At 40.7% G+C, this 16,957-nt stretch overlaps 1 protein-coding gene across 6 annotated transcripts in view; it reads right to left on the reverse strand.

Annotated features, from left to right (window-relative positions):
- The window catches only part of agrn (agrin), a 519,119-nt gene that overhangs the window by 90,230 nt on the left and 411,932 nt on the right, over positions 1-16,957 (reverse strand). For 5 of the 6 annotated variants that reach the window (XM_041798715.1, XM_041798714.1, XM_041798719.1 and 2 more), the window contains 2 exons: positions 12,620-13,042; positions 5,625-5,750 (listed from right to left, as the gene is read on the reverse strand). In XM_041798715.1, coding sequence (XP_041654649.1) covers positions 5,625-5,750; positions 12,620-13,042 — 549 coding nt within the window. The remainder of the gene's footprint in view (positions 1-5,624; positions 5,751-12,619; positions 13,043-16,957) is intronic. The other variant, XM_041798717.1, reaches the window with a different exon arrangement.

A 16,957-nucleotide genomic window follows, 5' to 3' on the forward strand; every position in this document is an offset into this window, starting at 1 on the left:
ACAATTAAAAGACAGAAAATTTAGACTATATGACAATAATTACCATTTGTTTTACATCTAAAAAATCCAATACTATTAAGAATCAGTTCCTTAAAGCTTTGAGGTAATGTCAGACACATTTTTCTCCCTGTCATTCTTCATGATCTCATATGTGGACTTGTTCTTTGTGCTGTAGGAGCCTGAGGGAATTACTCTCAAAGTGCGGTGTTCTAAGTTTTGGGTTTGATTCATTTCTTTTACAGTCACTGGTTATACTTTGTATAAGCAGGCAGTCATTTACACAGAAGCATGTATGAATTGATGTATGCAACCTTGTGTAAGTGAACAGGGAAAGAAAAGGCATTGCAGTAGGCTTATTTACCACAGTTTATCTGTGTGCATAGTATGCACAAGCATGCGAATATCAAACAATGTGTTGTAGCCTCCCAACCTTGTTGTGTACACACTGATAGCACAGCAGCTGAATAAATAAAGCATTAAAAATGATAGTGAGTGGGCTATATATGCTATACATGGTATTAAATCATGGGTCTGGTCTGGGTGGACCTGGCTATTTAATGGGGCAAATATTGGTATTAGGTCAGGCCTGGTGCAGGTTTGAACATAACGTCTTTGACCCGTCACCCTGTTCCTATTTTCCTTTCTGCTGCCCATGTTGAGATAAGTGAGGAACATGGAATAAGGATGATGACAAGGAATCAGGAGTTCCGGGAATATTTCCATAATTCACCTTCCTTGCTTACCAAAGTTCTAAACAGTGGAGAAAGCTGCACATTAATAATACTCATATCTGCGTTTGTTTGCAACTTGTGCCGACACAGACACAAAGCTAAAAAGGCTCGTTGATACAAAACACCACCCTTTTGTTTGTCTGCATTCAACATAGAAGCTCTAGATTTGACACTATCAGAAGGGAAGCCTGAAATGTACACGGCAAAGAATTAAATATTCAGTGGATGCAATGTGAACAGTAAGCGTTGGTGCAATGCAAGGTGACACTAGGTTTGATGCTTGCATGCCACAAAATGTGATGGAGTACTGTTGAGATGCTTCAATTTCAATCAGCTTTGATTCATTAATCAGGAGGGAGACAATATGGTTATAAAATTTCACTTGGCATCATAATTCACTGGTCCATAGTAGATTTGTAAACTTGACTGGAACACATGCTGAAAAGTTCCTCTGCTCCTGTTTTTTATAGTTAAATCTGAGCCAACTGAGATGCATATGTTCTGACTTTTCCATGTAATATAAATGTCACTATTTCAAAGGCTAGTATTAAAGTTCTGATGCTTTTCAGAAGCACGTGGTTTCAGATCAGTTCATAACCATTGTTATTAAATCTACCTGTAGTGCAGACCTTCTCATATTAGCTTAATAATTACAAAGGCTTAAGTTAATTAGATTCATATTTCAATCAATTGGCAGCACTATTGAAAGGATTTCTTTCTTTCACTCACTATGATTGCTTTGGGATAAATGAGGAAGGGTCATTATATTTCACCTCGGGCATCCAAGTGACTAAAAGTGGCCCTGTCTATACAAATCCTCCACTGACGTTTAAAATACTTGTAGTGTAACCATTCAGCTGCCCAAGTACCTGTGAGAATAAAATATTTCATTTGGTGGATGGTATTGGAAAACAGGGAAAAAGGCAAAGGTGCAAGACGGTGTGCATCCTTTTTTCTGTCAGTGAGTGAACTACATATCCCACAACCACTGCGGTTCCCTTAATTCACTTTAAATGATAACTTTTAAGCTTTCAAAGCATACGTAGACTTTGTAGTTTTAATAGGGTGTATATTGTCGTCATGAACAGCCTAAGTCCACAGGGACTGTAAAAATGTCCATGCTAATAGTACACTCCACTAGTCCCAGACGTTGCTGTGACACTCTCGCATTATAGGTAGTGGAGTTCTTGAGCCTGAGATTGTGAATAGACCAAGAAAAGACGCTGATATTATAAAAACGTGTCTTCTACCATTCTTTCACACCCAGGTAGCTGTGATGGTTATGACATTATGGCTGATAATCAGATCTGCTTTGAGGAAAATGAATTGGATTTTCACTTGTGGAGCCACACTGTTGAACTGCTGTGAAAGAAGATTTGAAAAGGAAACATAGAGACACTGATGTTTAGTCATAAATTAATGCAAGAGTGACTACTTTACAAATCAAACTTCCTTTAATATCCAGGAAAAAATGGAAAATCCATCTCAGTGGAGATCAGAAAGGGAAGGAGTGATATCAGGGTCACACTGTCCAGATGTGAAAATTTTATAAACATGGATTACCGGGGTCAGTGTTCAGGCGTCACTGTTTCAGAATTTTTTCATTCCCTACCACTTGCCAATAAAATAATTTACATAAGAGAGAGGTGATTCATGCATGCACCGCTGTCGAAAAAAATACCACCTGTTCGTGTGGTTGTTTAAGACAGATGGCACAATATCACTATTCCCGGAGTAAACATTAAACGAGAAAAAATAGCTTGTTGATTTTCAACGCATCAACAAATTATGGTAATAAATTGGGAACGGGAGATAAAGAGACAAGCAATCTGTGCAGTGCCACTGGATTGTAGACGTGCATGTATCGATAGAAAATGGCTGATTAGAAGCTGGTGATGTCAGCTCATAACACTGCAACGTAAGGGAGGATCAAAATTAGATTAAAAGTCTGAAATTGTGTTTCCTAAGTCAGACAATCTGGTTTAAAATCACTTAAAAGTTTGAAAAACACAAAGGAGACCTTACAGTAACCTTGCTGAGCAATAGGTAAGAGTTATGAGATTATATCACACTCTTGTCAGTGGACTTACTAGTCCTACAGTTTTAATATGATGAGTTTAGTGACCTCTAGAAGAGGGAATAAGCAAATTTAAGTAAATCCAGGCAGACACAGGAAGCTGAAAGGCCCTAACCCTTTGACATTTGTGCATTTGAATGAATGCTGAGCGATAAAATGAACATTTTTCTTCTCCTGACAAGACTTTTCTTTGTAACTTTATTTCTGACAGTGATGTAAATGACACCAGGAAGACCATATGGAGTCCTCAGTGGCTCTAACAGTCGTGACAAACTTTACTTTAGAAAATATGGGGATTGCAAAATTCATAAGCTCTTCCCACCTCTTACATGCTAATGGACATTTTACACAGATTTACTGACTGAGCAGAGGACTTATATCTTCTTCAGAAGAGGATCAAGAGTAGCATACTCATTTTGCCTCTCTGAATGGTTCGTAGATGGAATTTCATTTGTTATCACTAGGCGATATAATCCTCTACTAGCAAGTGAGCATGTCCAAATAAGAGCTTTATGTAATGTAAGAGCAGCTGCATTAGACAAAAAAGGAGGAATATATGAAACTATGCCCTATGAAAGTGTTTAACTAATGCCACTGTCATTCCACTTACTAGCACTAACAAAATTTTTTATACCTGTTTCATCAACTCAAGTTAAAGTGAATGATGTCTAATGAGTAAAATTTAAAGTTAAGATAATCAGATTAAGGTACCTTAATCAGATGCTTTCTGAAGTCTTTAATCCAACTATCTTTACTGCTGTCACAGTCAGCAGGCAGCTGAAGCACCATTGCAGTTATGGTAGCCACCAAGAGATGGCAGTGTCCACAAAATGACCATCATATTCATATATATATTTGGAAAGAGACCCACCAGCATTCTTTTTCTTCTTCTTTTAGCCTCTATGCTACGCTAAGCTAATTACCTAATGACTTAATGCACAGGCATAACTGTGGTATTGTCTTTTAACATCCTTAGAATTCGTAAATAGACACTTCCTTTAATATGAGAAGTCCACTTTGACTAAATCAAACACCTTATTTTGTATTTGGTGGTTATAATTGCTAAATGTAAAGCTTGGTTTGTGCTTCTACGTTAATCCCTGCCTATACTGTAGTGTCCTATGCAACTATTACCAGCACATACTTGTGCTTCAGTGTGCACACCTAGCCCTGCAATGCTTAGTCCAATCACTATTTGGCAGCGTGATTTTTAAGCCACTTCCTGGTCTTGTCACTACATTTCCAGCTTGTCTGTGAACAGGAAACCACGGCTACTAAAACCAGGCACATGGTATTGCAGTTGAAGGTGATCAATATTGAGCAGCAGTTGGTTTAAAAGCAGTTATTGAAGAAAAGAAAGGGAGAGGAGGCATCAGGGGAGATGGAAGTATGCCCGCTGAATCAGCTGATCCCTTTCCGTTCATTCAGAAAGTTCAGTGAGGAACGTCATATTTTTGGATGTCTGCAAGAAGACTTGACTAGTTGCACTGCTGTCTGCAGTCTCTCAGTCTTAATCAATCGTTCTCAAATCTCCTCGAGTCAAGACCCTCCACCACTTCCTTGTTGACCAATCACATTCCAAATCAAATCTGGGTCGGGATCCACAGGTGGGTTGTGGGAGATTTTGTTAGGTCACCAAAAGAGTTTTTTAGAATTTCTTTGCTACAGTATTTCAAGAATGGATGACAAAGTCAGAGTAATGGATTCTTGGCCAATAAGAGGGGAAAGTCATTGTTTCAGACTAGCCACTGAAGGCCAAAGGGGCAGAGTATTTAAAAAAAAAAAAGAAGCCTATGTGACGGAGGTGAAGTTGCCCCTTTCAGGCTCATTAAACGGCCTGAAAGAGGCAAGAAAAAGAGCTGATCACAGACAAGAAGGCAGACTTGATAAGTGAAATGTAGAGAAAACTACGTTTTTTGGTCACAATGCCTTGTACTTCCTGAAAAGTGGGTCACCAGACAAAAGGTTGGGCAACACTCATCTAGAATACACGAGATGCCTGTAAACATAACTTTAAGACTGGCAGTTGCCAGTACAAACAATGCAGAACAGGGCTTGGTTCTGCATTGTTTCAGTTCCATTTTTGAGGATATGCACATCAGCTACATGCATAGACTTCTGTGTGGGGTTCAGAGCTACACAGTCTATGCTATAGCTTCAGTGCAGAAGCATAAATCAGGCATAAAAGTTTGCATTTTGATGTCATTAGTCTGCTAGCCTTGTGCTTTAAAGGTATGCTGCAAAGTTTCAAATGTTAGCATTTGCAAGTCAGGAATAACTGATTACTAAAGATATTCACCCCAATCACCAAAAAGTCCAGATAAACATTTGATTTTGAAATACAAAAAGGAAAAAATAAGGCAGGAATTGCTTTTAATGACTGCAAATGGCTATGAAAGCAGTAGGTAATATTCACTTGAGCTTCTTAAATTAAGAAGATAACCTGATTCTGATTATCTTACTCATTACAAGCAATTACAGACATATTTTTCAACTTTTGATATCTTCAGATGAGATGTTCAGGTTAATGAGGCTCATATCATGAGAAACAAGGTATTTTGACTGGAAATTAGACAAATACACAGATTTCAGTTTTAAAATGTGGATTGTAGACAAGAAACATTGACTGCCTTTTAAATGAATGCAGGAATCAAAAATCAGAGATTCAGAAGTTAATCATGCAGTAGTTAACTTGGATGGGATTTTAGTTGTCTCATTATATCTTGTTATTTAACATCATCTTACAGAGGAAGATGAGAATGCACACAGATAAAAGGAGGTCACAGGAATAGCTTGCAGAGGGGTATTTGACTTACAGGGGCAGTTGGCGCCCTCTGGGGTGCTTGCTGGAGTCTTGCCGTCAGGGCAGCAGCCGTACTCGGTATTGTCACAGGATGACCGGTCCTCAGCCGTGGGAACAGTGGTGCTGGCCACTGTGGGACCTGAGGGTGATACACAGAGGCTCATAATTATTCATTAAGCTTAAGAAAATTCATAAACTTAATCCAGCTTATCTCAAAGACCCACAATGGAGCTGCTATTTTCAAAAAGGGCTCAGAGGACGAAGACATACAAAGATGTGTTTTTGCCTCTGCAGCTGGTAGTGTGTTGTTTTGTGTGTTTCCAGTCTGCTGACCTGTGATTGGACACTGATAGCAACATCAGTCAGACGTGATTATATGGCATTTTCATGGGAACTGATTCTACACCTGGAACTCATTTTTGCAGAGAACACATAATGGCCACTGTTGCCAGTCATGTCACATCCAGAGCACTTTAAATGATGAGGGGATGTGATAAGCGCTCACTGCTGATTGGCTGACAGCTACCTTTGTGGTTTCCCAGGAGATAAAAAAAAGCATACAATCGTGTGTGCATTATGGTACTGTATATCTGGCCATCTTGGGACATAAAAGACATAAAAGTGGTCGAGCTTTCTCCCTCTGAAGGATAAGAGCGCGATAGCTGCAGCGAGGCTCCGGCCCCTCTAATGATGGTGCAGGCGGAGGGGGTGTCTTGGTCCAAGCAGGGCAGTTTATGGCTGCACAAAGATTAGAAATAATCGCGCAGGCAAACAGCTAGCGGCTAAACAAGTCGTAAAGACGTCAGAGGCGAGGGACGTCCTGCTCAAGGACTCACGGTCAAAGGAGGCGAAGGGAGGGAGGAGGAAAAGGGGGAAGAGGCTGGGGGTTTATAGGGCATCTGTTGGCGTGTGGTCGGCAGATTTACAGATGCTGGGCTGGAGAGGAGAGCGCTGGTGGGGGAAAGAGGGCAGAACACAACAGCGAAGGGACGCCGTATGACTCCGGTGGGAGCGATGAGAGCTGTCAAATAAATACACACAAACACAAACATACACAGCCACAGATAAGAGGAGCTTTCAACAGAGTGTGGATACAAAAGTACGCAGCAATGCACACCTCTGACCTGCTAACATTTATACACTCAGACAGTGATATGCGTACTCGACATTGGACAAACTCAGTGACATGGGAAGAGCGAGACAGGACTCACACACAAAGATAAGGTTTCAACGTACACATAAAACGCACAGGCACATCTTAGAGAAGAATATCAGTGCAGATTTCAATGTCCATGTTGGAATTCAGAATATATAATCTCTAATCTTCACTACCTCACAGACGGATGTGAGCACTGCTACTTTAGAAAGCACAAACATCAGGCTGCCTTAATACATAAGTCTCTGAAGGCTCTTCAGCTGGTCCAAATGCTACAGCACATGTACCCACTGGAACTAGGAAGAAGGGATCACATTACTCCTGCATCTGGCTCCCTATAAAACCTACAATAGATCTTAAAATTCTCCTTCTCCCTCACAAAGCTTTTAACAGTCAGATGCCATCATACCATAAAGCGCTCACAGTGCCATATTAAGCCAGAAGAACATTATAGTCCCAGAATATGGGCCTGCTCGTGATACCTTTAGTCTCTAATGGAAATTATCTGCCCAAATCATTTCATATTTTATACTTTTGATCATGTCTATTCAGCAGCTTTGCCCACATTTACTCCTTGCAGCCATATCTTTAATGCACACAGACCTATTAGAAAAATTCCTTGTTGCATAAGCATACTTGGCCAAAAAAGCTGATTCTGATTTTTAAAGTAGTACAGGAGGTGGAACCCACAGTTATCTTTCTTTTGGGACCATCTACCAGTCACAATCCAGAGGCAGCCTTCTCTATACTTTTATAAATAGGCTATAAACTCCTTTTGATAAATCTTATAGTCGCAGCTAAATCAGGCTTGGATCAGCCCCTTATTATGCTGTTCTAGGCTTAGACCAGGGGTGTCCAAACTATGGCCCAGGGGCCAAATTTGGCCCATGGCCCGCGGCCTATTTTTGATTGGCCTGCAGCAAATTCGAGAGATAAAATGAAATATGGCCCACGTTAAAAAATGAAGCGTGTGCTTAACTGTATTGCACCTCTTGTTTTCAGCACAAGGCAGTGCTAACATCTTAAATCTGTAAACAACATTCTGACAAGAAGATATCTTGATTAATAACATCCTGATGGATTATCACAGCAAATAGCAGCACCAATAACTTTTCGGGGCTGAGCTAGTGGTAGCCAGGGCTAAACGGGGCCCCCTGAAATCTAATTGGCTCCCCAAAACCCTGAAAATGACTGTTTGCCCTACCAGCCATTAACTAGCAACTTAGGCATACTCAATTGCTAAGCCTGTATTAACTTACATTGGATTAGTCTTACTAATTTCTAACTAAACTAAATCCTCATGGCGAGGAATATGAAACTGGCCCCATCATCCTAATATATATCTGTATGTGGCCCTTTGTGGAAAAGTTTTGACACCCCTGGCTTAGACTGTTGGGGAATATAGTCCTAGTCTGCCCGGAATCTTGCAGGACTAAAATGCCTGATTGTGGGTGCAGGTTTATCTCGGTTTGTAGAGCAGGCCCCCATATGCAGAGTCTGCAGTCCTCAACGCACTGGGTGCAGGATTTATTCCTGGTCCTGGCATATGGTTGCATCATTTCTTCCCCCACTCTCTCCCCATATTAACTGTCTTCAGCTGTACTATCCAAAAAAACCCAAAAAGTTCCAAAAAAGCTTAAAAAGTCCTGTTAAGGTTGCAATGCCATTGGGTGTATATTTGAGACATAGCAATGTAAAATGTTGACATTCATATGCATCGGTTAACTGAGTTGCACATACTTAAGTGGTGCCATTAATGTGAGCATTTTGTGTGAAATGAGCATTTTCGTCTCAGCAGACAACACAGAGGTTAATCTGGCAACGTGTAGATGTCAGGGCTCGAAGGGCGTGAGAGTTTTGATAACTGGTCAAAGCTGTAGAAAAGTTGTGGTAATCAGCAAAAGTTGCAAAGCTGTGCAAAATTTGCAAGGATTGGTTGCATTTGCATTAATAGTAGTGATTGTGAATGTCTCTCCCTCTCACTGCATTGATAGCATATAACAGCATGCCTCTTAGGCTGCAGATATATTTGCTGTTTCGCCATGTCTTTGCATTCAACTACATCACTAATGTTCTTGTGGTACTTTCTTCTACTTAGTGCATGTTACTGTAAAAGATCACTAGGGGGCAAACCAGTGAGCTCAGAATACATACACATGCTATCTGTGTGGAATGTAAACTATAAGCTTGGCAACAGTGAATGTGATCAGTCTTTCAAAGCTAACATAATCAATGGTAAAATCATACCAGTTTAGACTGATGGTCAGAACACAACATCTTCATCCTGTTACCTTTACTAGTTTTCTCCATGCATGGGCCTAATGATCTGGTGTTTGATGATGAAAACAGAAAGAGTCTCTGCAAATGCCTTTTCTTTCAGTTTCTTAGTTATATAGTCAAACATATGCTAATTACATTTATTGTTAATGAAAAATTAAACCAATACTAATTCACCTGACTGAAAGTCACCAGTTTTTAACTGATACACTGATTGTATTTCCGTTAGCTACAGTTGAAATTTCAACTTCGGAAATGGAACTGCTCTATCTCAGCTATTTTGACAGGCATGTCTGTGGCCTTGACGTAAACATGGCACTGTAAAGATGTAACCTTGCAAAGCAGATGCATTCGCCTGTTTCCGCTTCTCTCACTCCATCTTGCAAAACCCCCATCTGAACAGTTTGGGCCCGGTTAGAAAGTGGCAGGACCAATCAGCGTTGAGGGGCAGTACTTTCGAGCATGGAATAGTTGTGATGTAAGCAAGCAGCGACAAGAGGCAGGTGCAGTTATGGTGGGAGACATTAGCTTAGATGCTGCTAAAGCACCAGTTTTATCACAACTTGACAACATTTCTTCATTAAAAGAAGAACCAAGAACAGCAGTGAGTTGTTTTCTTTTCAAAAATGACAAAAGTCTACAGTCGCCATGGTTTGTGCTATGCAGTTCTCAACAGAGTTTACTCCTCAGGAGCGGCTACGACGTCATATTTTGTTGCTCTGATTGGCCCCTAAAGATGTGACAGACAGAACGTGCATCCAATTACCCTCAAATTTTTTCTCAAAGGCACTGCCCTGCTCAAACACTGTCTATGAGAGTTTTCCAGATGGATGTGTGAAACCAATCCATCTGGCGTGTCAGGTTAATAAAGATGTGGAGGATTGATGACATTGTTAATCACTTTTGTGACCATAGTGACACTCACAGCCAATCTCTACACTGCCCCCTATCGTACGTGCACACCCATGTCCACGTCCCTGTTTCAACAATTTTTGACGGCATGCAAAGTGGATGTGCCAAACTGATGCAAGGGATGCGTAGTAGCCAGCATGTGTGCACATATGCATTGTCAACAGTAAATCTCTGGACTTACTGTGATTGATAATCTATAATTTAGGTTACTAACCATGTATATTTCTTGATATTCCTGAATTCCCTCTGGACCCTCTGGATCATTTACCTCAGTAATGCTTAATCAGGGTAGTTGCTAACTGGAATGATTAGCTTCTTTCTCCATTATAGTCATGAATCATGCAGTCATTATTGCTATAGACCTGTTTGTTTGTAGCCATCTCTCTCTGTCTATACCTTCTTCTATCCTCTCACACTTTGGCAGATCATTTCGAGATCACCGTGAGTCTGGTTCTGATGAGGATTCTGCCTATCAGAAGCCAGTCTCTCCCTGTCCACTGTTACTTTGCCAATTGTTAGTCACAGCTGAATTAACAGTCGATTAATTTTGGGTTTCATGATACAAAAGAGTACGATCTAACCCTGCTCTTGTTTTAAAGTGTGTTGAGATAAGATCTGTTATGAATCGGAGCTATAAAATAAAGATTGATTGGTTGATTGACACAAAGTAAAAACACTTCCAGGCATGCTTGGGTTCACATTAATTCACACACATACACACTGACATATAAACATACACAGACACAAGACAGCGTGTCTCCTTGGTAGACATGCTCCTCGCGTCACCGAGCACTCTGGTCAGCCTTTGACAAGAGAATAAATCTGAGACTCTGGGAGAAGGAGCAAAAGGAGAGGAGGAGAGAGAGCAGAGGAAGAGCATATTGGGAGCTGGATGTTCCATCAATCCTGTCCTGTTACTGTGAGCTGTCAGGCGAGGGGGATGGATGGATGAAAAACAAAAACAGAAAAATAATAAAAGAAAAGTCTGATTGAAAAGTCTCAGTCATCCCTCGTTGTCCGAGCAGAAGCCCAGAAAGCTCAGCCGGCTGTTACAGTCAGAAAGATTTGAGAACAGTCATGAGACACAACATCCTGCGCACACAATCGCACACCTCAGACCTCAAACATGTCAAGTCAGGCACCAGAGGTCCACAGATGCGGGCCAACAGTTTCATCCGGCCTGCCCTGAGTGTATTTTACAGAGCCTGGGTTTGTTTTTGCGAGCTGTTGAGAGCGGGCGCGTCGGTGGAATGGGAGAAAAGAGCAATGGGTGATGTAGCAACAGTGAACCGTGCAAATGCATTCCTTTCTGTCTGAAATTGAGATATACATCTTATGCAAGTGGAAATGACACTAACAGCATATGTTTACAAAGATTTCTCTTCCTCGCCTGCCTGGCTCTGGCATTTGTCTTCTCAGGAACAGATTTGCATACAAATACATAAACGGGCTGTAAAAGTTACTCTCAATTAACAGATGATGGTATGAATGTGTTGTGATGTAAGCCAGGAAAATACTATACAAGGATAGTACTAGTGCAAGCTCTTCCAACACATACACTGGACAGAAGAAGTGGATGTAGCCAGTATGATACCACCTTTTCCAGTGTGGGCTAACTTATCAAGCCTTATGTTTTACATCCTTGCCTTATCATTTTGAAACTAAGGTGACCATATTTGGACCTGAATGTGAAATGGCATAGTTAAAGGGGTGCCTTCCTAATATTAAGATGAATATATACTGGAATAGCCTTAAAAATAAAGGCAGTAAAGGCTAGATTTATTCAGTAAATGATTACAGTTTTTTATTGAAAAGAATCCATAAAATCTGAAGTGCAAAAATATACTTATTACAAGAAGTAATCTGAGTACTCTGATAGATTACTTTGTAATAGGGCTGTTGCAATATACTGATATTGACTATAATCATAGTGATAAAAAATAAAGTCCACTTGAACAGTTTGTTTTCTTCAAGCGCCCCGTTTTCTTCCGCCCTGCTTCGTCTCCCTCCTGTAGCACCCCAACAACCCCTCCCCCTTCCTCCTCACACACAAACACTGACGCTCCGCAATGACACAGAAGCTGCAGTACCTCCTTAGACAGGTATTTTGAGTGTAATTCATCTGCCAAAAGACAGAACACAACATAAATAAAGCTAAAGATAAATTTGATTTATAGTCCCATTATTATTATTTATTCTTTTTTAAAATTGTGATAATATTGTTATCGTGATATTTTTTGCCCACGATAATCGTAAGACGAAAATATGATATCTTGACAGCCCTACTTTGTAACACGTTACCACCAACACTGTTAGATTTGAGCTGATAACAATAGCTACCTAGATAGCATATGGGCTAAAGGGCTATCAAATATTTTGTTTTAATACAAATTTTTTATTCCTCTGGATTTTTATTACGATAAAAGTTTCCTTTGTTGATCAATACAGAAGTAGTGAGTTTATAGCATATATTTTAGTTGTGTTAAAATCGTATTTGACCTTTATTTCAGAGAAAAATGGTCACTGAGTAAATATGGCAAATTAATGTCAAATTCATCCACTTCTTTTATCCAGTCTATTGTCACACCTTCTTGAAAATGTTACACCCTACCACACACATGTCAAAGCATTATGGGTAATGAAGTGAAAGAGCAGTGATTTACCGACAGGCTCCTCTGCCCCACTGGCCTCCGTTGGAACACCGCTACCTGCTTCCTCTTCTGGCTCCTCCTCTTCCTCGGTCTGGTCGTCCCCGCTCGGCTCCCCACTGCCCGAACCCTCAAAGGAGGTGGCGGCAGAGGACGGAGCAGGGCTGCTGCGATGGGAGGAGGTGGTGGCGGCAGCGGTGGATTTCGGCGGCTTGATGTGGATGGGTTGGAGGGGGTTTGCTCGCGCACGGTTGTGGGTGATGGCGGAAAGGGGGGTGGTGGCTGGGGGCTGCTCGGTTGCCTCTATCTCAGCCGTCCTCGGAGGCGGGATGCCCCACACCTGGTTAGGGTAGAAGGGGGCGGGGGTGGTGATGGTGGCGGCAGCAGTGGTGGCGAGGGGGGTGGGGGTGGGTCTGTCGGCTGTCTCTGAGATGGTTTCTGGTGGAGGGAAGGGGAGGAAGCAAGGAATGGATGAATGACTGAGCAAAGATGAAAATGTTTGTAATGCTTCACTTTTACTCCCAAAACAACCCTGAACATCTCAGCAAAGGAAATTAAAACATCGTCAGCCAACAAAGCATTACAAAGCCACTTAATGAATATTACACTATAATGTTGACAATAACTTTTTACCTCTGCAGTTACTGAATGATTATGTCCTTTGTAATCTACTAAACCATCTCCCTGATGCTCAAAGTCATTATCAAGTTACATTGAAAAGAACGAACACAAAAGCAGCTCCCATTTGAAAAAGAAACCTCTGATTAAACACGCTAGAATGAATGAGATGTAAGAGATCTGCTTATAACTCTGAGTAATGAAAATGACACCATAATTAGAGCGACTGGAAAACACCAACTAGGGCTGGGCAATGGATCAGATTTTTAGAATATATCAGTCTGCATCCAATTTTTTTATGATGATATAATTTCACAAAAAAGGTATTAGCAGTATTATCACATGTGATAAAGGTCAACAATTAAAACATTTATTTCCTCCAAATCTCATCAATCACATGCTTTGTGGTTCCTTTCAGCAAACTTTGGTTAAAATGAACCCTGCATATTAAGAAATGTAGACTGTATTCAATTAACATAAATGCATTTGTATGTATTTTTTATAAAGGGACATTAGATTTCTACATTTTGGAGGAACAGGCTAACCTATAGGCTGCTATTTTTGTATGATGCATTCTGGGTAGTGATGTCAGATGGCTGCATCCTTTTCAACTTAACTGAAGCGTGGTTTCATGTTAACAATAAGGAAGAAGTTACTGTCATGTAGATCGAGGTGAGTACAATCAAACAGATGAACAATGTAGCCACAATAAAACACTACCCAGAGTGCATTGCACAAAAATGACAGCATATAATTGGATTTATCTCACAAATTTTCTCCAAACACTCCAAATCTAGAGTGTTTCTTTGTATAACAAACATATGAAAGACATAAATAATTAAGACATTGATCATTAAGGTCGATATGTCTTACAGACAGAATTCCTTTAAAGTGGTGCTGTTAAGTAAACCACATCACTATGCTGTGATAATCATGATTAATCATTAATCATGATTAAACACAGCATTTTTTTTTTATAGTTAAAGGATATATTTAATGTTTTTAGATTTTTAAAGGTTGTTATTGTCAAGTGTTTCTATAGTTTGATGGAAAGACAAAATAAGACCTGACAAAAAGACAAAATATAAACACATATTCACACTGTATTTATCGAAGTTTCTTATACAAAAATCATTTTTCCCATTTTAATGTGACATTTGAACACATCATAACATACAGAATACAGTCTTCTAAGTTACTGAGGTTACTTGAACACATCATATTTTCCGTCTTTCAGTTTGTAAAGTTCGCTAATTAACTTCAATTTTGCCAATTCCACTGTTGATTTATACACTGGAATACTGTTAACAAACAGGACTTGCTCAAAGTTTTGGAGCATTTTTCAGCATTTATCTGAGCAGCTGAAGATTAAAACTGTCCAGAAGCAGCTGAAGAGAGTGGTATGACCATGGCTTGATGCCCTGCTGTTGCTAGTGTCTTTGCTAACATTAGCAAAGATGATGCCTTGCCTAAAGGTGGTACTTCAGACTCATTGTGCTTTGGTGTAAAGGCAGTTCATCACTGCAGCGTGTACCCACTAGCTTTGTTTTATCTTAACTAACATTCTCCAGCTTTTTAAAAAGAAAACTGCCATTAAGCAGACCTGGGTCTGTCTCCTCACTCATCACTGCTGGCTGTGTCTGACCCTCCTCTTACCTCTTCAACCCCAGGCATGTAAACATCTGCACTGGAGGACTACGGGAGGAAGCTGTGGTCAAACTTAGTCATATGATAACATTTTTTAATTCTACAAAAAACAGAACATAATATATAACATATATCGAATGGTTTTACCATACAGCTATAGCGTACTGTTGCTGACAGGCCATAACCTCTTATCTCCAAAATTACCATTTTTCAAGAAATGAAAACAAAAGCTAAATGAATCAACACTTGATGGTCATAGTTAGCATCTTTGTTGACATTTTTTATAAGTTTAATATTTGTAAACCCACTGACAGATGTAAAGAGTGACCAATTACACTGTTTCATGAAAAAATAACTAAATAAAATAATAAAACTTTTAAAAAATTATGATACAATGACAATGCCATAACGTCATATCTTGTTGGTCAATATTGCCCAGCCCTGCATTCCAGTGTGTTATGCTGTCAGTAGAGTTATGCGTCTCAGAGTAAAACTACTACAGCTGGTGTCACCGCTTTATGCAGAGTGTTTATGCTTGTATGTGTACACATATGGCATGCACAATATGCATGTTGGTGCGTTGCATGCACGCTGTGCCAATGCCTATGAATTATATATGCATATTCAAATGCTGCCCTCCAGTAGCAAAGCTTTAATCACCAACAGCCAGTGCCTCCGGTGATGAATGATTGATAGAAATGGGGCAAAAAAAGCCGGCTTTAACTCTGGCTTCAAAGACGGCAGGCTGCTGCTCGCGGAGAGCGCGAGCATCCGTCAACGCCACCACAAACACACCGCTTTCAACACACAAACAAGCTTACACACACTCCAAATGAGGAAGAGAGAAGAGAAGAGGCTCTCTGCGAAGGAGACCATCATTACCAATGCGAAAAAAGCTCTGGTGCAAAAGGACAAACTGTCTGTGATAAAAAAGAGTGATAAATAGGACAAAAACTCCTGAGGGGGAGCAGCGAGCTGGCAGGGAGAAGCTACGTAAGTGAGCACTTCAGATTAAGCCGAGGCAAGCAGGCGTGACAATACTGTCGCTCTTTCTTTACTTCTTTATGCCCCATGAGTATAGATGTGAGTAAGTGTGGGGGTGAAATGAGCAGAAGATAAAGAAAAAAAAAGATATACCATAGATTTGCGGCTCATTAGGATTTGCCTAACATTAAGTGTAGGACTTAATTACACCACTATCATCACCTATTTGATTGGCAATTACTCAGCGAGGTGTGAAATGTGATACCTACTGAGACGGCAGAAGCCCTAGGAGACACATGGTGTCGGCTTAAAGCTCAGCAGATATTTGTATAGAGAGATTTGGAGTGCACAGAGCGGTGATGCTATCACTAAGAATGGCTGCCTGCGTTGACTTTCCTCTTGGCTACACCTGTCAGTCAGGTGCCAAGCTGAGCATCAGGCGGCCTGCTCCCTGAAAGGTGCATTTGGGTTTGTGTTTGGGTGAGTGTACATCTCAAGCAGCGGGCTCCTCGACATGGGATAAAGAAAGAAAAGAGACTGGCAGCACATTCTGTTCAGCTGATGCCTCTCTTAATCAGGTTTAACACTCCATTTGCCTGTTTTGCGCTTTTTTTCCGATCTCAGTGGAGCAATGGTGACAGGATGGATGGAGGAAAAAAATCATTGTCATCCTGGCTTGTCTCAGCTGTGTAGTTATTGTTGAAAGGTGGTTATTAAGATTGTTTGTGGTGTCAGCCGTGCTTAGTGTGGAGGAGGAGTAGGAATCTGGATCCAGCAGACTGGAGGGAAAAACAAGGGAGCCACAGAGCGAAGGAGAATAAAAATTATATAGAACAAACGTGTAAAGAATAGGGTTTAAATCAGGGAGAAAGAAGCTGGTTAACAAAGCTAGCAGTGGGAGAATATGGTGAGACCAACAGAATGAGGGTTGAATAATGAGAGAGAATCACAGGACAGGGAGGAGGGCTGGAGGGGGAACAGAGCCCTAACTCCCAGGCGGAGGACTGAGGATGCCATATGCTGGCATTCGTTGCCAATTTGCCCCGAACCTACAGGTGATAACACCATATGGGGGAGGCAGGTCACTGCCAACTTGGTGGCCAT

This window comes from Cheilinus undulatus, linkage group 11 (assembly GCF_018320785.1).
Source record: "Cheilinus undulatus linkage group 11, ASM1832078v1, whole genome shotgun sequence".
Lineage (NCBI taxonomy): Eukaryota > Metazoa > Chordata > Actinopteri > Labriformes > Labridae > Cheilinus > Cheilinus undulatus.